The sequence below is a fragment of the Portunus trituberculatus genome, chromosome 3, assembly GCF_017591435.1.
Source record: "Portunus trituberculatus isolate SZX2019 chromosome 3, ASM1759143v1, whole genome shotgun sequence".
Lineage (NCBI taxonomy): Eukaryota > Metazoa > Arthropoda > Malacostraca > Decapoda > Portunidae > Portunus > Portunus trituberculatus.
This window is the reverse complement of record NC_059257.1, coordinates 4,115,703-4,140,541: the sequence shown is the minus strand read 5'-3', so window position 1 is coordinate 4,140,541 and position 24,839 is coordinate 4,115,703. Positions and strand designations below refer to the sequence as shown.

The window sequence follows — 24,839 nt, the reverse complement described above, 5'->3', positions numbered from 1 at the left end:
ACACTACACATCACAGCTGAAGAACACATTCTAGTCTATTTTCTTTCTCTCAAAAAGACCCAAACCTTATTGACAAGACACTCACTCTCCCACACACCTGAAATGGTATTCATTGATATGTACACCAAACATGGTAAGAACATTTATTAACATGGTACATAATGGAGCAAAAGGTCAAACACTGCACAGTGGAGGAATGAAACCCTGATGGACGCACAGCTTTATTGGTCACCAGGCAGTGTGAGGGACGGGGCTGTACAGGTGATACAGGTGGCTAACGAGGGGCGGAGGAGCATTAAGGACACAGGTGTGGCGTGAGAAGATTTATTGGTCGTCTCAATCGTACACCAGCCACAGGCGGCAATTGAGCAAGTCTGTGAAACTCCGAAAACTCACGAGGCGAGGAAAAGAAATGAATTTGGAGTGTGAAAAGAAAATGAACTAAAAAAATAATAAAAACCATAAATGAAAAATATATACTGTATAAAGGGGAACCTGGTAAAACTCACCATTTGTGAAAAATATAACTCCTATGGCGTGCTAATGGGTGAGACAAACTCTAGACCTAACACACATCCTCACACACTCACACGCACCATTAACTCGCTCGCTCTCTCACTCACACACTCCCTCGCAATGAACAAAGAAACCTACAGATAAAGCCGGTCTAGCCAGGCCTGACCTTCCCCCCCCTGGCTTGGAATGAGCTGGACCTCTCTCCACCACTGACAATCAGAATGTAGAGTGTTGGCGAGCAAACCATAATAATCATAATGATGGATAACGCTGGGCACAAAACACGGCACTGTACCGACGCTGGTAGTGGCAGTAATGAAGTAATGCAGTAATAACAATGCATGAATAAAAATATAGGTCATCATCATCATCATCAATAATAATAATAGTAAGAGGCTAGTGCTGTACTGAGGGACCCGCTTCCTACACGGCAGAGCACCAGTGTCCTTCGCGGCGCTGACTCGAGGAAAGCATGGCAGTAACCACATGTAAAAGGGAGATGTAATGGAGGACAACAAGGAGAAAAGAATGGATAAAATGCATCGTCTCCCCAGGGCGGCGGCGGGAAACGTGACGCTGGGTGGCAGTACAGACACGCGTCAGCCTCTCTCTCCCTCTCTCTCTCTCTCTCTCGCTCTCTCTCTCTCTCTCTCCCCGGTGCCGCGTGGACGGTAAAAATGGGCAAATATATAATAATCTAGAAATATATCATTGACTACATTTACCTGTTTGTCGTGTGGTGACTGTGTTTCTTCTTCCTCCTTAACTCTTTGCCCTGATCGCCTGTAATGATATTGGCCATAACAAAACACTGAGTCACAAATATCCCGAAATGTCAAGACGGTACAGAAACAGCATTCCTTCAAATTATATAAATATATATAGAGATAATATATATATATTAATATATATATAGATATATATATATGTAGTATAGAGGTAATGGCATAATGCATGTGCAAAAAACGGATGCAAATCACGGCAATATTTACCTGTAAAAGGAGGTTAGGTAATGGCATGAAAAATTTTATCGGCATCATTGATATGGGAATAATAATAATTAATAGTAGCAATATTAATGGCGGTGCAATCAATAGATAAAAAAATGTAAATCACTCAATAAGGGAACGATTTCAAGGCAATGGAATTGCTTCATCAAAGGATCAAAACCTCAGCATCATCATAATAATAATAATAATAATGGTAGGCACATGGTACATGGCTTAAGAGTAAGAATGCACATTTCAGAGAGGTCCGCAGCGCCCCGTCCTGCCCTGCCCGGCCCACCCTGCCCGGCCCGCCCGCCCACCCTGCCCCGCCCCACCCCGTCCTGCTCAGCTCGGCGATCCTGTCCTGTGCCACGCCCTGCCACACCCTAGCCTACACTCCTTGTACAGGGAACCCTCTTCACACTAGCCATAATTATAGGAAGAGTAAACTCTGTGCTATATTTACAAGACATAGAAAAAATTTACTTATGTAACAAGAACCTTTCCTACACTTACTGTTGATGATGATAGTAGTAGTAATAATAATAATAAAGAATAATGATAACCATAGTTATTAAATTAGATATAGTGACACAAAAATCATTGTACATCTTGAAGTATGGAGCAGCTTCACACCATCCTTATGAATAGCATCTCATACCGAAGAACATCATCATCATCATCATGACATCACGAATAAGATATCGCAACATGATACATTTTGAGGCCAACAACCCACAACTGAAGTCTTCAAGGCAACAACAAATGGGTCTGAAAAAGACAAATCAACACATTGTTCTCTAAGTTTGCAGAAAGGTCCCTGGAAGAGAAGCACAAGTTAGCGGGAAAGGACTAAGCCGACACCTGGGAGACACTACAGCTTGCCTCTCTGTTTGCTTGCTTGCTTACCACACCCTCCACGCACGGACCTACCACCACGGCGGGCTCCTGCGGCGGCGGTAGCGGCGGCGGCGGTGAGGGTCCCCCGTGGACAGCAAGCTACTACTAGCCATATTGCCAATGTGTCATCAAGTTACAGTAATCCATCATCAAGACCACAGGTGGGGAGAGGGGTGGAGACAGACAGACAGACAGAGTAGAGTAAGTGGGTGGGTGGGAGAGAGACAGAGAGTGAGTGACAGAAAGAGAGAGAGTCAGGTCTGAGTTCTCGCGGCCGCAGGGAGCAGTGTGGCTCCAGTGAGACAAAGAGGGGGAGGGGGCCGGAGTGGCCATGAGGGGGCAAGGTGCCGCCACGAAAGCTCAGATCTGACACACCTGTAAAGAAGGTGGTGTGCATTAGGGAGCCTCACCTGCTTGTCGGAGGAGCAGAGGAGCCACTTTCCAGAGCGATGCTCTACAATAGCCTAATAGCCCTGATTAAACGTAGGATTATACATGGGGGCCCCGGGACCTCCTCCTGGTGGGCCTCCAGCTCCTCCCTGAAAAGATAGCAAAGTCAGGCATGTCCACCCTGCCCTGCAGCACCACAACACCCTGGCCAGGCCGGCCCAGGATGGGCTGGGGCACTCACAACCTCCACACCTCCACCCACCCGCCTACACACCACAACACTGCGCCACTGACACTACACTACTGAAACACTGAGTCACCACTGCACTGACACCATGTGTGTGCATGTGTGTAAGTGTGTGCATATGTGTACTTGTAGGTGTGTGTTGGTGCTGACTCTCATTACATTACTTTACAGTAGTGAATGAATCAAAGCTTTATCAAGTCAGGAAGTTCATGAACTTCCAAATGTTCCTAGACTGAAATAGTTGCAACTGTCTCAAGCTGCAGAAGCAAGGCAGCTTCATCAACACATAACATGCCACTTACTTATCTACACTTTACCATCAATAAAATGTCTCGGCTAAACTTGTCACACACACACATACATACAAACACAAACACACACACATACACTAGGCACAATATTTTTTCTCTCTCTCTCTATCTCTCAGTCTCCTTGTCTGTTGCACAAAATGTGAATAACATAAGACCTTGCTCCCCCGCAGGGAGAGGCAAGCCTGCAGCACGCTCAGCCTACCTGGTCGTCCTGCAACCGTAAGTAAAGAATTAGCACATCTGGAACAATCAGATGCGAGTCATTAGATCACTAACTCTAAGACACAGGGAGGGGAGTTGTGGTGGTGGTGATGGTGGTGGTGGTGGTGGTGGTAGTGGTGGTGTAGATGACCTGTAAGAATGGGGGGAGGATCAGTCAGTGTGGGTACTAGTACTGTTCCCCGTTACTAACCTTGGCAGCCTTTATTTGCTGCTCAATTTTATCAGCCTCAGCGTGCATACCATGAGAGCGGTAGTACTCAAGCCACTGGTGGGAGTAGTCACCCAGTCCGCCGCCACCCGGCTGCTGGGTGGAGCTCTGTCCGTTGACCGCCACTGCTGCCACTCCTGGGGCCGGCTGCGGCGCCGTGCTTGCTGCAACGGGCGTCGGCGCGGACGGTGCTGCTCCCCGAAGCTGGTGAGGGGCATTGGGGGCGGCCAGCACCCCACCCACTGCTCCCTGGCCCAACAAACCACTACGGGTCAGTCAGCAGGCTACAGACCTACCTTAACCTGCTACAAAGCTACCACCTCGCCACCTTCGTGTGTGCTGCTCTCACTACACACCACGCTACTCTCTCTCTCTCTCTCTCTCTCTGTCACTTTCTCTCTCTCCTGAGCTCAGTATCAAGTTTGACAATGAAGGGCAAAACAAATGGCTTGGACACACTCATGAAAGCAACAAATCAACACCTTGCAATGACACATTTGGTCAGAAATATAAGCAAAAGTAGTGAGTGTGTGTCCTGGCTGTCTGATAAAACAAAACAGTGACTTAGATGCAACGTTACTACAAGTTACTTCTTAAGTGGTCTACGTACAGTTAAGTCAATGTTGTGAGTGGGCTCCCTGACTCCCTCCCCTACCACTTACCATCACACTTAAGGCAGCAGTACCCAAGCATTAAGACTGGTGACACATCCTTACTGTTACTCAACAAGGGAATATACTTACCCTGCACCGCCTGCCCAGGGACACTCCAGCACTCAGAGGATATTATTAACAGTGACAAAAGAGATTCAAAGAGATCATGGTAGCAGAATTATTTAACACCTGCAACAAAAGAGTACACAAATGACTCATGGTTACAGTGACAGGAGCAGCTTCAGTCTGGGTGAAAGGATAGAAGGTAGGATGACAATAGCATGTACGAAAGGATGAACAGGCTGGCATTAGCTGCAGCAGTCTCCAGGTTCATACCTCAGAGCCTCAAGCTAGTTATGGGGCCTTGGGTTCATCTGTTCCCTCTCACATGTAAAGCAACTGTTAGGTACACAATGTGGGGCACTCAAGTCCCTCTCGCTTCCTCCCCTCGGCCGTAATGGAGCCCCGCCCCAGACTGTCATGAAAGTAACTGTGCTATTAGACCCGGTTACCTCAGCTGTGGCCCCCCGCCACGGGCCGGGCCACAGACCACACCTGACTGTCTGGAATGCAACGTGAGGTGAGCGTCACGCACGGCAGCAGCGACCTGCAGCGGTGGCGGCGACTGCGTGGGTGACGGACGGCAGCCACACAAACATACACACACACACACACGGACGACCATGTCTGTCCGCCATGCTGCGCTGAGGGAGTGGGTGCCCCAGGGTCAGCTACAGCCATTACATGGAAGCACCACTGACCTTGGATGCCTTGATCTGAGTCTCTATCTTGTCGGCCTCCGCGTGCATCCCCTGGGACCGGTAGTACTCTATCCACTGCTGTGAGTAGTCCTGCGTCCCCGTGCCCCCGCCTGCCCCTGGCCCCGGGTTGGCCCCTGGCACTGCACCGCCCTGCACACACACAAAAAAGAAGCAATGAATAACTAACACAACCTCTCCAATGAAAAATCAATCCTGCATCATGAAATAAACACATACACACAATCTCATCATTAACAAAAACAATCCAACATAAAATAAGAACATTACAACAGTATTAACTCAAATGAATAACGTGAGGAATCCAAAATGTACGCGAATTCTGGTACTACTGTTCTGGGAAGCGGTGATGGTAAGATGCGAAAAAAAAGAAAACACGAGATAAAGAGAAGAGTTTGTGGAGTCAGAATGAGATGAATACAGCAAAGAAGTGAGATAACGGCAATACAAATACACAAAGACTTAATAGATGAGGCAGCGATGGGAAGGAGAAACAAGATAAAAGAGAAGAGATTATTGAGAGAGAGAGAGAGAGAGAGAGAGAGAGAGAGAGAGAGAGAGAGAGAGAGAGAGAGAGAGAGAGAGAGAGAGAGAGAGAGAGAGAGAGAGAGAGAGAGAGAGAGAGAGAGAGAGAGAGAGAGAGAGAGAGAGAGAGAGAGAGAGAGAGCTGTGTGCCTACCTGCTGTGGTGCTGCGTTGGGTCCTGGTCCGCCCACTTTCATGTTCTTGGCCTGCTGTTCGATGGCCTCTGCTTCTCTGTGCATGCCCATACTTCTGTAGTAGTCGGCCCACTGTGCTGAATAGTCTGGTTGCCCACCTGCAACATACACACATACATACTGCATAACACACACCATCAACGCACTTATTAATAGCCTGATGAGATAAACATTGAACTCATTACCCCATTCAGTAACATGATGTTTTCATATTCATTATACTATTTGGTGATCTTACACAGCTTCAGATACTTATGTGGGGGATTAAAATAGTGAAGACTCCGGCCATTAATCCTCTGACCACCATAGATCTTTCCTAATGTAAATAAAATTGTCTAATTGTACCTAAAAACTTGGGTAAAAATGCATTCCAGTACTGAAGGGACTGATAGAAAGACTGACTTCACACTGCACACACACTCGTTAACAGACTGATGATACACACTCCACACTGATAGATAGAATTCACACTGCATACACTAATAGATAGATAGGACACACTGATAGATAGAGGATACACACTGCACACACTTAGATTGATAGGATACACACTCCACTAACTGATAGATAGACAGAATACACATTACATACACCAGTATAGATATGATACACATTTCATATACTAATAGATAAAGACAAGACACAATGATAGATAGATACACACTGCACACACTCAGAGATTGATGATACACATGATGAGATTATTTGAAAGAGAAACAGATCCAAGTAGAGAAGAGAGACAGAAACAACCTTGTGGAGATGAGGGGATTGGTAAACAAGAGCGAAGATACACAAGAACGCTAAAATATCACTCACTCATACGCACACACACACCCTCTCACTCTATATATTTCAGTATATAAAATGACACTTGAATTATCCCCCAAAGAGTGGATTGTCCTTAACACCAAATACAAAAGCAATGATCTTAAAATTTCACACAAAACAGCAATGTGACAAAAGAACAACCTTGAAGACAGCAGTACCTTACCACTGGCAACAGATTCAAGGTGTTCTACTCAGTGTAATGGTATGTAATCACTGTCTCAGCCATTTGGTGCTCACTGACCTTCATTTCACCAGATGGTTTGGTTTGGGTGTCATCATACCACTGACACCTCAAACCATTAAACTCAAGAGTGAAATGTGTGGGTTGTCTTATTGGAAAGTCTGCCAAAATGTACGGGAGTCACAAGAGAAAGAGAAACAGATCCAAAGAGAAGAGGCAGAGAAAGAACAACCCTGTGAAGACAACAGAGAATAAAGAAACATGAGAAAAGAGACAAGAAACATGAGGAAAAATACAAGACATCACAATAACAATATCAGCACCCACCACAAACACACACACACACACACACACTAACAGACAGACAGTCACACACGTACCAGCCTGGGGTCCCGTGGGGTGCTGCGTGGCGTTGGGCTGTGGCTGGGACGTGGGAGGGCCGCTGTTCTGTGCATTCTGGTTCTGACTGTTGCCGTAGTACTGGGAATAGTAGGCAGCCCAGGCAGCGGCGTTGGCATCTGCAGCTTGTTTGGCTGTGGGGGACGGGACAAGGACTGTTAGTTTGCCAGCTTTTCTTTCTTCCTTTTTTCTTTTTTTTTTTTTTAGTTAGTTGGAAAATAACTTTTTTTTTTTTTTAGTTTAAAGGTAATATTTTTCTTTTTTTCCTGTTTTTGAGTTAGTATGGCAGTGAATGTGTAAAGACGAGTGAAGATGCAGCAGCAAGGGTGACAATAATGGATAAGATGATAAAAAAAAAAAAATATATATATATCAATAAAATAAAAATAAATAAGAATAAGATACAATGGAAAGGGGATATATGAAATAAAAGGGTGACGATAAAGGATATATAATGAAGGTGAATGATAAACACTAAATAAAACTCAATACATAAGGATGAAAATGATGATAAATGCTCAAATATAATAGTGAAAAAAATGAATGAACTAAAATAAATAAATAAATAAATGAAATAAAAGAATGAATGGTAAAAACTAAGAAAACAAAATGGAGTGATATTGGTCATGAAAGCTTAAAAAGTAAAAAAAAAACATATAGAGGTGACAATGGTGGATAAGGTGAGGTGAACATATAGAGGTGACTCACTGGGGTCGTTGGGGTGTCCCTGGTTCCACTGCTGGTACGCGTTGCCCCATCCCTGAGGAGCCAAGTTACTTGTACCATTCTGCCCTGGGCCACCAGTACCCTGCACACACACCAAGCACTCCGGGTCAATAAGGTACACCTCCTCCTCCTCCTCACACTCACACTCACACACACACCTAGTTCTTGTCTATCTATTCCATCTTTAAACACACACACACACCAAGTTCTTGTCCATCTATTCCATCTTTAAACACACACACACACACACCAAGTTCTTGTCTATCTATTCCATCTTTAAACACACACACACACAAGTTCTTGTCTATCTATTTCATCTTTAAACACACACACTTTAAGGAAAAATTAGATAAATGGAGATATGGAAACAGGACACTATGAGCCCTGCTTGAACCCTGTACTATTAATACAACACACACACAACCTAGTTCTAGTCTATCCACTCCATCTTAACTCCTAATCCTCTCCCTCCTGATTCTACTATTAGTTATTATTCATATTCTTATCTTTATTCTGCCATACACTTGTTCCTGTCATATTATCATTGTTTTCACTCTTATTCTACTCTTTTTTTTTTTTACTTTCATCCTCTTGTTCTTGATCCTATTATTAATATTCTTATTCTATCTACTCCATCCTTACTTTTTCACTTTTCTTCTTGTTCATATTATTATTATTCTATCTACATCATCTTTATACTTTCATCTTTTCCTTCCCTGCCACTAGAATTATTGTCTCTTCTCTCCCTTCTCCTCCTCCTCTTCCAAACATCACTTTCTTCTGTTCTCTTATTCTTTCACTACCTCCCCTCTTCCCCTTTTCCTCTTCCAAACATCACATTCTCCTATTCCCTTCTTCTTTCACTACCTCTCCTCCTCTTCCAAACATCAATTTCTCCCATTCTCTTCTTTCACTACCTCTACTCTTTTCCTCTTGTACCAAATATCACCTTCTCCCATTCTCTTATTCTTTCACTATCTCTCTCCTCCTCTTCATCACTTTCTTCCTAATCTCTTCTCTCACTGTCTCTCCTCTTCTTTTCTTCCTCCTATTCTCTTATTCTTTCACTACCTCCCCTCCTCCTCCTCTAAACATCACTTTCTCCCACTCTCTTATCCTTTCCTCTTCCTCCTCCTCTAAACATCACTTCTCCCATTCTCTTATCCTTCCCCTTCCTCTTCCTCCTCAGCTCCCCACTGTCTCCTCCCCAGGCTCACCATCCCGGCCTTCTCAGCAATCATCTTCTTGGCGTCCTCGATCTGGTCAGGGCTGCCTCGGATGATGAAGGTCTTCTCGTTGGGGTTGCTGGATGAGCGGCGGTCCAGCTCGCAGTGTGCCCCGGTCTGCTGGTTGATTGTTCGAATGGTCTCGCCTCCCTTGCCAATCACCAGCCCACATTTAAGGGCCGGCACATTGAAGAACACCTCCACCTTGTCATTCGGTCCACCACGCCCGCCGCCACCGCCGCCGCCTCCCATTGGCCCGCCCATTGGACCACCACGGCCCACTGTAAAGCATTGGGTGTTGAGGTGTGCGCGTGCGTGCGTGTGTGTGTCCATTTTTTTTCCCCCTTAGCTTATTGGTTGTTTTTTGTGTGGTTTGTTTTGTTTATGTTGAGTGTTGTGCTCTGAAATACTACAGAGTTGCTGGTCACTTTTCTTCACACCATAGTTACAGAATTCAATATTGTGTGTGGTTCTCTCTCTCTCTCTCTGTTCTCATCAAGCTAAAGTTTGTTTCCATGTCAATTCTCACAAAGTCTGTCTCTGATGAAGTCTCTCTCCCCCTCTCTCTCTCTATTCCCTATATAATTACATATCCATTTATTGACCAACACTTTCTCTCTATCACTATTAATGTGTCTTAACCCCTACAGATCTCTCTCTCTGACTCACTTGGTCCGCCTGGTCCTCCGGGGCCTCCCATGCCTCCAGGTCCGCCTGGTCCCCCAGGTCCACCCGGTCCAAAGCCTCCCCGGCCCATGGGTCCTCCTGGGGGACCACCTGGACCCCCTCGGCCCCAGTCATTGTTGAAGCCGCCACGGCCACCGCCACGGCCGCCACCGCCAAAGTGGTCCTGCTGGACAGTCACCGTTAGTTGTGCCACCACTTACCTTACCTTCATCATCACTATTCACTATTCATTATCTCTCTCTCTCTCTCTCTCTCTCTCTCTCTCTCCATCCACAAACTCACTCCTGTCAAAACTGCAACACATTTTCCAAATTTTGGCTAATCTTTTGATAGCACTCTGGAGACTGGCACTTGTTGCGGCCATTTTCATACTCAAATAAGAAATTAAATGTAAAAAAAATCCTTCCATACTTCATAACACAAAACACATTTTCTCTTCCTCACAAAAAGGTAACTCACTCAATCCAACACACACACACACACACACACAAAGACCAGCTGAGCCTCACCCTCTCATCACCACCGCCGAACTCGTCTCTCTCCCGGTCTCTGTCCCTGCGGTCCCTCTCGCCACGTTCCCGGTCCCCTCGGCGGTCACCAAAGTTTCCTCCGCCACGGCCGCGCCCTCGGTTGCCAAACTGTGCGGCCTGCGTCTCCTTCTCCGCTATTAGGTCGTACACTAACTGCTTGGCCATGTCCACCTGTGTGTGCATGTGTGTATGATGCAAATGTTAGTGCACGGAGGGAATAAATAAAAGAGGAAAGGAAAGAAAAGAATAGGAGGTTAAGTCAGAAGAAAAGAGAAAAGAGGAAAAAGAAAAGGAAAGAAGAGGAAAATAAAAAAAAGAAGCAAAAAAATAAATACAATCAAGTAATACCCTTTCACCTCCCCCATCTCTCTCTCTCTCTCAAACTGTCTCACTAACTTACTCTCATTTTCTCTCTCTGCCATACTACCCCACTCACTCACAGCCTCTCTCTGCCTTCTCATACTACATCACTCTTCCCTCTCTGCCCCTCACCTTTATTTACTTTCCCATACTCTCACTTTGCCTCCTATTCTTCATTCTACCCCACTCACTCATCTGTCCCTCATTCTCTTGCTGCCTTTCTTCCTTCCTTACTCTTCCCTGTCTGTCCCTCACTTTATTCACTCTCTCACTGTCTCTCTTCCTTTCTCTTCCCTATCTGTCCCTCACCATATTTACTCTTATTCTCTCTTCTATACTCTCTTACTGTCTGTCTCTTCCTAATACTACCTCTCTTCCCTTCCTGCTCCTCACTTTTTCTTTTCTAATTTCTTTCTTTTTCTCTCTCCTATACCTTCACTGCCTCACCCTCTTACTCTCTCTCATTTGCTGACTTTCATTCCTCCTCTCTCTGCCTCTCACTTTGTTTATTCTCTCACTGTCTCTATTTCTGTTTATCTTCTCCTTTCTCATCCTTCCCTTTTTGTCTTTGTCTTGTTAACTCTCACTGCCCCTCCTCATTTTTTATTTATTTATTTTTTCTATCCTTCATCTTGTAAACTCATCCATTTCATCACTTCTTCATTCATTCACTGTCTCTTCCTCTTTATTTCCACCTTCTTCCCTTTTCCTTTTTTTATGTCCCTTGTCTCATCTCACTCATTTATTCCTTCTCACAGTCTCTCTCTTCCTGTTTACCTCCTTACTCTTTCTCTCTCTATCAGTCTGTTCTTCATCTTGTTAACTAATCTATTCACTCACTCTCTCTCTTGCTCTTTATCTCCTTCTTCCATCTTTATCAGTCTGTCCTTCATCTTGGTAACTCACTAATTTGATCACTCTTTCATTAATTCACTGTCTCTATTCCTGTTTGCCTCCTCCTTCCTTATTATCTGTCCCTCATCTTGTTAACTCTCATTTGATCCCTTTCATTCACTCACTCATTCTCTTCCTTAATCATCCCTCCTCTCTCACCTTGTCAACTAATCATTCACTCACTCTCCTCCCTCTCTGTGTGCCTCACCTTGTGCTGTTCGCCCGAGATACGCAATGGCTTCTCATTCTCCTGCTGTGGGCCGTCCTGTATAATGACCATCTTGGCACCAGACTTCTCCTGCAGCTGTTTGATGGTCTCCCCTCCCTTGCCTGACAGTGGAGGGAAAGGACGGTTTTAATGTTAGTGTTGGTTCATGTTTGTGTGTTTTGATTTGATTTTTTTTTTTTTTTTTTTTACTTATATTCAAAATGTCATTAATTATTTGCATTTCTTTCCTATCTTATTTATCCATTTCTTTACTTGTTTCTGTCTTTGTATTCACCACCAAACCATCACCATCATCATTACCACTTCACCCACTTTTCATCTCTCCTCACCACTACCACAACCACCACCATTACTTCACCACCACTGCCACACTCACCACCCCTAGCCATCCAAAACTCATCACCACCATCACCACCAATCCTCCCTCACTCACTATCACCACCACCACTACTCCTACCATCAACACCCTTACTCACCACATCACCACCACAACCACCACACTCACCAATAATCAGTCCAACCTTGGGCCCTGGGATGCTGATCTCCACCGTGGTACTGTTCCCGCCCATGTCCATCCCAGGGGGTCCCATGGGTCCGCCGCCGCCACCACCCATGCCCCCGCGGCCCCTCCTGTCCTGTGGGCCGTCTCCACGCGACACTATTTCAAAGATCATCTCCTTGGCTCTGTTGATTGCGTCCCTGTGGAGAGGAGGGGGGAAGGTGAATGAGCGAGAGAAAGAGAAGTGTGTGTGTGTGTGTGTGTGTGTGTGTGTGTGTGTGTGTGTGTGTGTGTGTGTGTGTGTGTGTGTGTGTGTGTGTGTGTGTGTGTGTGTGTGTGTGTGTGTGTGTGTGTGTGTGTGTGTGTGTGAGAGAGAGAGAGAGAGAGAGAGAGAGAGAGAGAGAGAGAGAGAGAGAGAGAGAGAGAGAGAGAGAGAGAGAGAGAGAGAGAGAGAGAGAGAGAGAGAGAGAGAGAGAGAGAGAGAGAGAGAGAGATACAAGGCAACCCGTCTAAACAATCCAAGACAACATACCTCTCTAAAACATCAACCAATCTTGTACTAAAATCAAAACAATCTGAAACCCACCACTAATACTTACACCAAGACAGCTAAACCCACACCACTCCACAACCAACCTAGCACTGAAACCAACACACACACACACACACACACACACACACACACACACACACACACACACACAGGGAATTAAGTGGACCTTTTTTTCTATCTTTTTGTTGCCCTTGGTGAGTTTCCCCTTACATAAAAAAAACACTAACAATATTACCAAAACATTAGACACAGCTGAGAGAGAAAGTGAAGGGGTGGAAGGGAGATGGGTGGAGGAAAAAACAGGCCTTGCTTCAGAGTGGAGGAAATTTTGGCCAAGTGGAGGAAACTTAGAGAGAGGTAAGAGAAAAGAGCTCCAGCAGTGGGGTACCTTGGTCCAGACACAGTGCAGACTCTGTTGGGCATGCCTCCGCTGTCCTGCGCCATCTGTATCTTGGCACCTGACTCCCTCTGCAGGCGTGTGATCTGCTCACCACCACGTCCAATGACTGTCAGGGGTAAATATTGTTAGTGGCTCCTCCCACGGTTAAAGGAATGATGAAGGGGTGAAGGATCAAGGAAAGAAACAAGAACACACTTATCACCAATTAATATATCATGGAAACTTGAGACCAACATAACTACTACTTCTACTTACTCAGGCCCACCATCTTGTCCGGCACCTCAATTTCATCGGATTCCACAGAGCCTAAACCCCTGTGTGGTCCCCCTCCTCCCCCAGGTGGTCCTCCGCCACCTGGGGGACCACCGGGGCCACCAGGACCACCGGGACCACCAGGGCCGCCCATCAGAGGTCCTCCCATGAAAGCGGGCTCTCCTCCGCCGGGACCACCACCAGGACCGCCGGCACCGGGTCCCCCCGGCCCGCCGCCGCCTGCGTTAGCACCGCCGCCACCACTGCCTGGGGGTCTCTTGGCGTCAGGACCTGGGAGCAGCAAGCCTGTGAGGTAAGTGCGTTACCATCGCAGCCCGCCACTGCCAACACTAGGTCAACACCTCACCACCACCACCAACACCACAATGTCACCTCTAACACACACACACACACAAGCACTCTCAACACAGCACAGGTCAGTGTGTCACCAGTGTCATGTCACACTATGACAGGTCAGTGTGTCACCAGTGTCATGTCACACTATGGGCAGCGACAGCACCAGTTCTTTGGGTGCCAGGCTGGTGCTTATCAAGTGTCCAGTGAGTGCAAGCAGCTTGAGCGACAGCACCAGTTCTTTGGGTGCCAGGCTGGTGCTTATCAAGTGTCCAGTGAGTGCAAGCAGCTTGAGATAAGATAGTGGAGCTTATCACAGCCTTGCCTTCCCCTTGTGTGGTGACTGACTGTGACACAAACTGGTCCTGGTGACTGTGTGAGGCTCGGCTCAGTGCCTGACATGGCACTGCTGCTGCTCTCTCTCTCACCCACACACACACACACACACACACACACACACACACACACACACACACACACACACACACACACACACGTCCGGTAGCTCAGTGGTTAGAGCGCTGGCTTCACAAGCCAGAGGACCGGGGTTCGATTCCCCGGCCGGGTGGAGATATTTGGGTGTGTCTCCTTTCACATGTAGCCCCTGTTCACCTAGCAGTGAGTAGGTACGGGATGTAAATCGAGAAGTTGTGACCTTGTTGTCCCGGTGTGTGGTGTGTGCCTGGTCTCAGGCCTATCCCAAGATCGGAAATAATGAGCTCTGAGCTCGTTCCGCAGGGTAACGTCTGGCTGTCTCGTCAGAGACTGCAGCAGATCATACAGTGACACACACACACACACATGTCTGGTAGCTCAGAGGTTAGAGCGCTGGCTTCACAAGCCAGAGGACCGGGGTTCAATTCCCCGGCCGGGTGGAGATATTTGGGTGTGTCTCCTTTCACATGTAGCCCCTGTTCACCTAGCAGTGAGTAGGTACGGGATGTAAATCGAGGAGTTGTGACCTTGCTGTCCCGGTGTGTGGTGTGTGCCTGGTCTCAGGTCTATCCCAAGATCGGAAATAATGAGCTCTGGGCTCGTTCCGTAGGGTAACGTCTGGCTGTCTTGTCAGAGACTGCAGCAGATCATACAGTGACACACACACACACACACACACACACACACACACACACACACACACACACCACCAAAACACAAATAATGCTGAAAATAATAATAATAAAATAATAATGATAACTTAAATTCACCACCACCACCATATTTACTTACAAAACATAACTCAAACCTGAGAAAATATATATTGTCCACCACCACCATCACCACCACCAGTCCTTACACTAAAAACTAACAAGTAAATAAAAAGTAAACAAACTAAACATGTCAGTTTTATGTATCTCCATTGCCGCCACCACCACCACCACACCACTTGTGCCATCATTACTATCACTAGTACTAAAAATAAATTGAAACAACTGATCAATAAATAAAAAACAAGAAATAAGAAAAATAAGAAATATTATTAATAATAATAATAATAATAATAATAATAATAATAATACTTTAATGCACACACCACCACCATTACTACAACTACCACACCCAGTCAATCACCACCACACCCACTCAATCACCACCACTATCAAATACACACCACCACCACCACCACACCCACTCACCACCACCACTACCACCACTATCAAATGCACATCACACCACCACCACCACTCAATCACCACCACTACCCCCACTATCAAATGCACATCATACCACCACCACCACCACCACTCAATCACCACCACTACCCCCACTATCAAATGCACATCATACCACCACCACCACCACCACTACCCCACTATCAAATGCACATCATACCACCACCACCACCACCACTCAACCACCACCACTACCACCACTATCAAATGCACATCATACCACCACCACCACCACCACTCAACCACCACCACTACCACCACTATCAAATGCACATCACACCACCACCACCACTCAATCACCACCACTACCCCCACTATCAAATGCACATCATACCACCACCACCACCACCACTCAATCACCACCACTACCACCACTATCAAATGCACATCACACCACCACCACCACCACTACCACCACTATCAAATGCACATCATACCACCACCACCACCACCACACTAACACATCCACACCATCACCACCCATCCTCACTATCACATGCACACCACCACACCACCAGTACACACCCACCTGGTACACGATCCATGCCACTCTCTGTCTCCTCCAGGGGCCGCTTCTGTCCCGCTGGCTGGATCTTAGCAGCAATCTGTGCAAAACAACACACACGTTAGCCCGGCAGCCCAGCAAACCACTGGACAATCACACCAACCACCACCACTGTTTGCTCATTTCTGGTTGTGGATCAAGTTACAGTAAGGTTTGGGTAGGGTAGGGTAGGATAGAGTAGAGTAAGTTAGGTTAGGGTAGGGTAGGGTAGGATAGGTTGAGTTGAGTTGAGTTGAGTTGAGTTGGGTTGGGTTGGGTTGGGTTGGGTTGAGGTAGGTTAGGCATGGGTTTAGTTATAGATAAAGTTACAGTAAGGTTAGGTTAGATTTAGAATGTAGTTGCATTAAAGGTTAGGTTAGGTTAGGTTTGGAATGAGTTAGTTTCATTAGGTTAGGGATTAATTCACATAAAGTTAGGTTAGGAATTAGGTTACTTTAGGTTAGGTAAGCATATCTGGCATTTTTTTTTTGATAAGTAGGATTAGATTAGAGTGGGTTAGGTTAGGTCAGATTAAATTAGGTAAGGTGGGGTGAGATGAGATAAGGAAAGGCAAGGTAAAGTAAGATAATGTAAGGAAAGGTAAGTTAAAGTAAGGTCAAATAAGGTGAGCTAAGGTAAGGTAAGGTAAGGCAAGGCAAGATGAGATAAGGTAAGGTCAGGATGGGTCAAAATAGCCCAGAGAAGGTAGACCAGAACAGGATAAAAGATAGAAGAGGAAAGGATAAACTAGAAAACCAAAGAGAGTAAGAGACATGTAGGACAGAAAGACAATTGGAAAGAGAAGAGGATATATCAGAGGAGAATGAAGTAAGATAAGATAGAACAGGATAAGAAATAAGATAAAACAAGATACAAGAATGCATGAGGATAAAGACAAAACATGAGAGAGAGAGAGAGAGAGAGAGAGAGAGAGAGAGAGAGAGAGAGAGAGAGAGAGAGAGAGAGAGAGAGAGAGAGAGAGAGAGAGAGAGAGAGAGAGAGAGAGAGAGAGAGAGAGAGAAAAACTGGAAAGGATAAAAACAAATATAAAAGAAAAATAAGATAGAACAAAGACAGGATAAGAAATACAAGAGAGAGAAAATTAGAGTGAAAAATGAACAGAATAAAACAAGAGAGGATAGAACAAGGACAAAGGATAAAAACAAAGACAATAAGATAGGAGAGAATAAGAGGGAATAAGATCAAGATGGATATGTAACTAAACCAGCCGAGACTTCCATGATCCTTAACCAACCAACAAACAAACAAACACAGCCACATGTACTTAAACACACAACGCTAATCAAGTACACTTTCCTTTGCTACACACACACACACACACACTATCTCTTATGCATCCTCTCTCTCTAACTGTCTGTCTGTCTCTCACTCTCTCTCTATTTCCTGTGATAAGTCCGTTGCCAACACCACACAAGGCCAGGTTCTCTCTCTCTCTCTCTCTCTCTCTCTCTCTCTCTCTCTCTCTCTCTCTCTCTCTCTCTCTCTGCTCTTATTTCTTTATTGTTCTCTTGTTTTTCCTCTCTCCCTCTCCCCTTTCTCTCCAATTCCTCTCTTCCTTTCTTCCTTCTCCTCCTCTTCCTCTCTCCCCCTCCATCGCACCATCCTTTCTTCCTCCCGCTCTTCCTCCATTCACCCACACTTCCCTCCTCTTCCTCTTCCTCCTCTTTTCTACCTAACACATTACCTCTCCTCTGTGTGTGTGTGTGTGTGTGTGTGTGTGTGTGTGTGTGTGTGTGTGTGTGTGTGTGTGTTTCTATTATACAAATCCATGAAGTAATAAAAGTAAGAACAATTAATCTGAATGCAACATTAATAAAAAAAAAAGATCATAAATAAATAAATAAATAAATAAAACACAAACAAAGAACATCAATGAGAACAAGATTTATGAAGCAAGCAAGCACAACAACAACAATAACAACAATAATGATAGCATAGAACAAAGCTAGCTAGAGAGACAGACAAGAATGGCCTCGCTGTCTCCCCATAACCAAGACATTTAAAGCAACACATAGTACATAAAGCTGAACATTGAAAAGCTTTAGCTACAAATATAAATGTATTAGAGTGATAAATATAAGACTAATAAATTAAATCTCCGCGCTCCTAAGATTTTTTTTTTTGCTTTACTTGTGGGAAACTGAAGGAAAGGTGTGGAGAAAGGGTGAATAGGTAGAAAAGGAGAAATAAAGCAATAAGAAAGGATCGAATGGGGAAAAAAAGGGGGGATAGAAAAGAAAAGGAGAAATAACAAAATGTGAAGAAAGGATTAAATGGATAGGAAAAAAAAATAGTGAATGAAGATAGGAAAGAAAAGGAGGAATAAAAGATGTAAAGGAAGAAAATGATAAGAGGAAAAGAAATGCGAGAAAAAGGGAGAATGAAAAAAAATAGCAAATAAAAAGAGGAATAGAAAAAGATGTGAAAGAATTGAATGAAAAGAATTTGAATGAGAAAGAACAGGATGAATGAAAAGATAGGAAAGGAAAGGAGGAATAAAAATGTGAAGGATGGAAAATGGAAAAGATATGAAAAGAGGAAAGAAATAGGGTGAATGGAAAGATAGGAAAGAAGAGAATTAATAAAAAAGACGTGAAGGAAGGAAAGATGGATAGAAAAGATATGAAAGAGAATCAATGAAAACATGAAAGAAAAGAGTGAAAAGTTATGAAGGAAGAAAAGATTGAATGAAAACAAGGAAAGACTGAATGAATAGATAAATAAATAGAAAATGTATGAGAAGATATTAAAGAAGAAAGAAAATGAATGACGATATGAAAGAAAGAAAAGACTGAGTGAAGAGATCAATAAAAAGAAAATAGGTGAATGAAAAGATACCAAACAAGAAAAAGTAAGAATGAAACTAAACAGAAGAGAAACTAATGGAGAGAGAGAGAGAGAGAGAGAGAGAGAGAGAGAGAGAGAGAGAGAGAGAGAGAGAGAGAGAGAGAGAGAGAATAAATAAATAAAAAACAGTAGTAAGATCATTTTAAGTAGTATATAGTAGTAGTATAGAAAGATAGTATAAGTAGTAGCATGGTATAAGTTTAGTGAGACAGTATGAGAGCATATTAAGAGTGTAAGTTGAAAAGTATAAGCATAGCAAGATGATCTGACCTGACCGAACCTGACCTGACCTGACCTATTGGTACAGTATAAGTTAGCATAATAGTCTCGTTGGTTAGCTCCTCTTCAAGTATAGTTTTAACGTGGAAATAGTGACTTTACTACTACTACTACTACTACTACTGTTGCTGCTGCTGCTGTTACTACTACTGGTCCGGGCTGGGTGGGTGCGTTAAGGCTCGCGGCACTAATTGTTTGGGAAACGCTGCGATATACCATAAAAAAATGAATAATAAATATAAATTGATAGATAAAAGATTGGAAAATGCAGCTTTAAAACAAAACAAGTAAATAAATAAATAAAAAATAAATAAATTAAGCTAAAAACAAATAAAGAATTAGAAAATGGTGCTCTAACAAAAACAAATAAATAGATAGACAAATAAAACAACAGAATAGAAGCATAATGTAAATAACAACAAGATTTAATAGCCTGAATAATAATATAGAATAAATAAAGGTAAACAAATACAAAATCTTACAGCCTATGGTAAAAAAAGATAATACAGCCTAACTTAAATAAACAAAAAAAAAAAAAAAAAAATAATAATAACTTAAATAATAAAAAGAAATAATACAGCATAACTTGAATATACAAAAATGTAAACCACAACTGTAAAATAAAATAATAAATAAATATAAATAAATAAATATTCCGATAAATTAATTGTGCGACTTTTAAAAGGAAAATAATAATAAAAAAGGAAACATTGACTAATTAATTAAGTGTGAAATAATTGTAGTCCTATAGGGCAAGGAAATATAGGCCTAATTTGTGAGCCTATAACACCACTCCTTCCTCTCTTTCTCTCTCTCATCCTTCATCCCTTTCCATCCCCTTCTCCATAACTGTTATAAGCCTCTCCACCTCTCTCTCTCTCTCTTCCTCCACATTTTTCCTTCCACCCCCTCCATCCTCCTTCACTTCCTCCACTGCCTCTCCATCCCTCCATCCTAAGCCCCCTCTCTCTCTCCACTACCTCACCCGACTTTGAATCTCTCCACACCTCCACCTCTCACCCACCACCCCTCCCCCAAATACACCTGATCCACATACCCCCACCCCCCAAATGATCCACTCCATTACATAAATGGATCAATAGTATAAATAGCGTGTAAATAGTGACTATATTTGCCCACCACCACCACCACTACCTCCTCCACCTCCGCCCCACCCCCACCTTCCATCCACATGGCTGCCTACCCCCCCTTCCCCCTTAATACTGGTAAGGGCATCGGCACCACATACCCGCACATCCACCACCACACCTCGCCACAATGCACCACACTTCACCACCACCACCACCCTCCCCCCCTCCACGCCGCCATTACTGCCGGCGCCACAAACTCAGCGCTATTTCCACCCCACAGCGCCCCGCCACAGCCCACGTCCCTCGCCACACACTCACAGCGCCCCACGCCCCGCGCCACACACCCACACCCGCCCGGCCGCCCACGAGTCACCCATGGGGGAAAAAATCGATGAAAACTGGCCATGATATTCCGAGCGAGCGAGGCAATAGTGGGACTCTGGCTCATGTGGCGCCATTAGAGCCGCCCCCCGACCTGTCCGCGCCCCGCACACCACACTCACACCTCGCGGGAGGCACACGTGGGATAAATACCTGTCTAGCGCGCTGTACTGCGTCGGCAAAAGCGGAACTTTGAGCAAAATTACTTGTGTTGGGTCCCGCCGCTGCGGCCATCATGGAGTGTGTCTCGGCCCCACGCGCCGACACCCACACTCTTCACAAACACTCTAACACACACTCACCTCGCCTCCCTCATCACCTGCATCACCACCAAAAATACCACAAAAATACATCAAAATTTGTGGTGTATTTTTTATTGGAGTTATTTCCGTATTTTTAGATTTCACGGTTTTGTGTTTTAATTTGAATTTTGTCTTTTTTTGATTTTGAGTTGTTTGGCGTTGGTATGTGTGGATTTCGTTGGTTTGTGTGGATGTTCTCAACGGGATATTTTTGGTTAAGTGTCTGTGGGTCTGGATAATTAGCATTTGTTAAGTGGAACTCTGCCGGAGAGGAGGAGGGGAATGTTCCAATGACGAAAAATGCTCCACAGAAAATTGTTCCTTTCATGACACACTTCAGTAATTCTCTCTTTTATCATGATGAACACAGGAAGTCAATTGTATTTCTCTTTCTACTGCGCCTTACATCAATATCATACTTCATATATCAATTAGGCTTACCAAGTACCCAGAGAGAGAGAGAGAGAGAGAGAGAGAGAGAGAGAGAGAGAGAGTAGGTATAGACAGTTAAATAAGCAAAAAAGAAAATGCAAAATAAAGAAAGGAATACGTAGGAAAAATAAAGGAAAGATGAAAATATAAAACACACACACACACAGAGAGAGAGAGAGAGAGAGAGAGAGAGAGAGAGAGAGAATATCAGCTTATCATTTTTTCAAACACAAAGAAATAAAATTCCTTCCTATATAGATACTCAGCGCATCATTATTCAAAGCAACAAATAAGAAACTAAGAAAGACGATGGCAAGAAGAAAGGACATTTTCTATGGCCACTGAAATAATATTATGGATTCTCTTAATTTCTTTTGCTTTCTCTCAATAAAGGTCTATATACTCCCATTAACTAGCATCATTCAGATAGATATATTGAAAAAAAAAAAAATCAAAGGAAAACTAACCCCAGACTGCTAATTTCAGGATCTCGGGGGAAAAATGTGCTATACTCTCTCTCTCTCTCTCTTGGCCGACAAAGTGAATAAAATAAACCTCTTCAGTAGAGTGACACATTTTCATATTCACTCTTCTTACTATTTGGTGATTTTTTGCAGCTTCAGAAACTTATGTGGGTGTTGAAACAGTGAAGACTCTGGCCATTAATCTTCTGCCCTCCATAGACCCTTTTTAATGTCAATAAAATAGTCTAATCACACGCAAAACTCATGGTAAAAGAGTACATCCCAATAACCATGTAATCAATGATCTGAATTAATCCAAACCTTATTTAACCTAAAAATGGAAACGCTTGAGTTATTCTAGTATTATTCTAAAGTAATGGAAAGCTGGATGATTCTGATACACACACACACGCAACTTGTGTTAAGGCTAAGGAAAAGAGAGATGTGGCTTGGAAAAGATGGAAAAAGAGCAGGAATATACTAAATAAGGAGAATTATAGAGTGGCGAGAAATGAGTATGTGAGGGTAAGGAGGGAGGAAGAAAGAAAATTTGAAAAAGATATTGTAGACAAGAGTAAGGAACATCCAAAATTGTTTTACAGGTTCATAAATGGTAAACTTAAAAAGAGAGAGTCCATTGAAAGATTAAAAGGAGAGCAAGGGATAGTAGATGACCCTAAGAATATAGCGGAATTGCTAAATAATAGGTTTCAGCAAGTATTTACTGAAGAAACAATGTTTGTAAAGCCTCAGAATGTACAAGGAAATGTGCACATGGATGACATTAAGATACCTAAAAGGAGTTATATAAAATGTTGGAGGAACTTAAAGATGATAAAGCGATGGGACCAGATGAAGTTTCAGGAAAATTATTGAAGGAGTGTAGAGAAGAATTGATTGATCCATTATATGATATTATAAGGTGCTCATTAGAAACAGGGGAAGTACCAGTAGAGTGGAAGAGAGCTGAAGTGGTGCCCATTTATAAGGGAGGCAGTAAGGAAGAGCCTCTTAACTATAGACCTGTGTCTCTAACAAGTGTGGTCGGTAAGATTTGTGAGAGGGTGATAAAGAAATATTGGATACGGTTCCTGGAGGATCATAAGTTATTATCGGATCATCAATTTGGCTTTAGGAAAGGGAGGTCATATGTAACCTCACATGAGACTGCTATGGAAATTAGAGATTTATGGAGGACTGAAAGGAAAAGTGTTAAAGTGGATGGAAAACTACTTGAGATGGAGGGAGATGAGAACGGTAATAAGGGATGCAAAGTCGGACTGGTTGGTGGTGGAGAGTGGAGTCCCACAAGGCTCAGTGCTGGCACCAATACTTTTCCTTGTATATATTAATGACATGCCAGAGGGAGTAAACAGTTATATTAATTTGTTTGCGGATGATGCGAAGTTGTGTAGGTGTGTGAAGAGTGAAGAAGATTGTGAAATTTTACAGGCAGATCTGGATAAGATTTGGGAGTGGAGCAAGAGGTGGCAAATGGAATTTAATCTGAGCAAAAGTCATGTGATGGAGATGGGAAGAGTGGAAGACGGCCAAGAGGGTCATATAAGATGGGTGAAGAAGTAGTGTTGAAAAAGGTGGAAAAGGAAAAGGATTTGGGAGTGATAATACAAGACCATGGGCAGTTTGAGGCTCATATTGATAAGATGTTTGGAGAAACGTATAATTTGATAAAAATATTGGATTAGCCTTCCATTATATGGATAAAGATATGATGAAGAAATTAATTAGTACGGTAATTAGACCAAGATTGGAATATGCTGGAGTGGTTTGGTCCCCTTATAAAAAGAAGCATATAAGGAAGTTGGAGAGATTGCAGAGAATGGCAACAAAAATGGTTCCGGAATTGGCAGAAATGACCTATGAGGAGAGATTAAAAGAAATGAATTTGCTTACCTTGGAACAAAGAAGAGAAAGAGGAGATTTAATACAGGTTTATAAACTGTTGAACGGACTGGATGAAGTGGATAATGAGCAAATGATGTTGAGAGAGGAAAACTTAAATAGAACTACAAGATCGCATAGTAAAAAGATAGCCAAGGGAATATGCTTGAAGGATGTGAAGAAATATAGTTTCCCACAGAGATGTGTGGAGGTGTGGAATGGTTTGAGTGAGGAGGTGGTGTCAGCGAGGAGTGTGCATAGTTTTCAAGGAAAGTTGGATGTGTGTAGATATGGAGACGGGGCCACACGAGTATGATACCCAGGCCCTGTAAAATTACAACTAGGTGAATACAACTAGGTGAATACACACACACACACACACACAAGTAAAATAAACAAGTTAAATACATATAGTTAACCATCTAAAGAAAAAAATAGTAATTCTAATAAATGAAATAAATAGATAGGTTTGTTTACTTAAAAGATTGCAGTGAATGAAAAGAAAATGTATTAAATATCTTAAATAGTACCTTGAAAGAAATAAAAGTGTTTGTCTTTTCTTCATTAATGTTGCAAAATCCTTGCTGGGAATGAGCAGAGAATATAATGTACATCTTGAAGCACAGAAAAAAAGAAAAAGAAAAAAAATGTTTCTCTTTACTTCATTAAGAAATAAATAAGTGTTTCTCTTTTCTTCATTACAATATAATGTACATCTTGAAGATAAAAATTAATAAAAAATAAATAAAAAAGATATTTCTCTGTACTTCATAAATGTTAAAATCCTTTCTGGTATGATAGGTGCTAGATAAATTACAGTAGAAATTCATGGGTTAATAAAAAAAAAGTAATACA

At 43.3% G+C, this 24,839-nt stretch overlaps 1 protein-coding gene across 15 annotated transcripts; it reads right to left on the bottom strand.

The window, feature by feature from the left end:
* Positions 1–310: 310 nt before the first annotated feature.
* LOC123507923 (far upstream element-binding protein 3-like) lies at positions 311–21,194 on the bottom strand. Of its 15 annotated transcripts, none has more exons than XM_045261309.1 (16): positions 21,038–21,194; positions 16,251–16,326; positions 13,701–14,003; positions 13,434–13,551; positions 12,499–12,692; positions 11,973–12,094; positions 10,490–10,681; positions 9,963–10,146; positions 9,285–9,574; positions 8,050–8,101; positions 7,323–7,475; positions 5,895–6,031; positions 5,198–5,347; positions 3,766–4,032; positions 2,816–2,944; positions 311–2,276 (listed from the first exon to the last, which is right to left on the bottom strand). In XM_045261309.1, exons 1-15 carry the CDS (start codon positions 21,119–21,121, stop codon positions 2,870–2,872), a joined length of 2,397 nt encoding a protein of 798 aa, XP_045117244.1. In that variant the 5' UTR covers positions 21,122–21,194; the 3' UTR covers positions 311–2,276; positions 2,816–2,869. The 15 variants fall into 15 exon arrangements, with proteins under 15 accessions (XP_045117244.1, XP_045117206.1, XP_045117217.1 ...); XM_045261271.1 differs by having other exon boundaries at positions 8,050–8,149; positions 21,038–21,193; XM_045261282.1 differs by having other exon boundaries at positions 311–1,299; positions 8,050–8,149; positions 21,038–21,193.
* Positions 21,195–24,839: the final 3,645 nt, after the last annotated feature.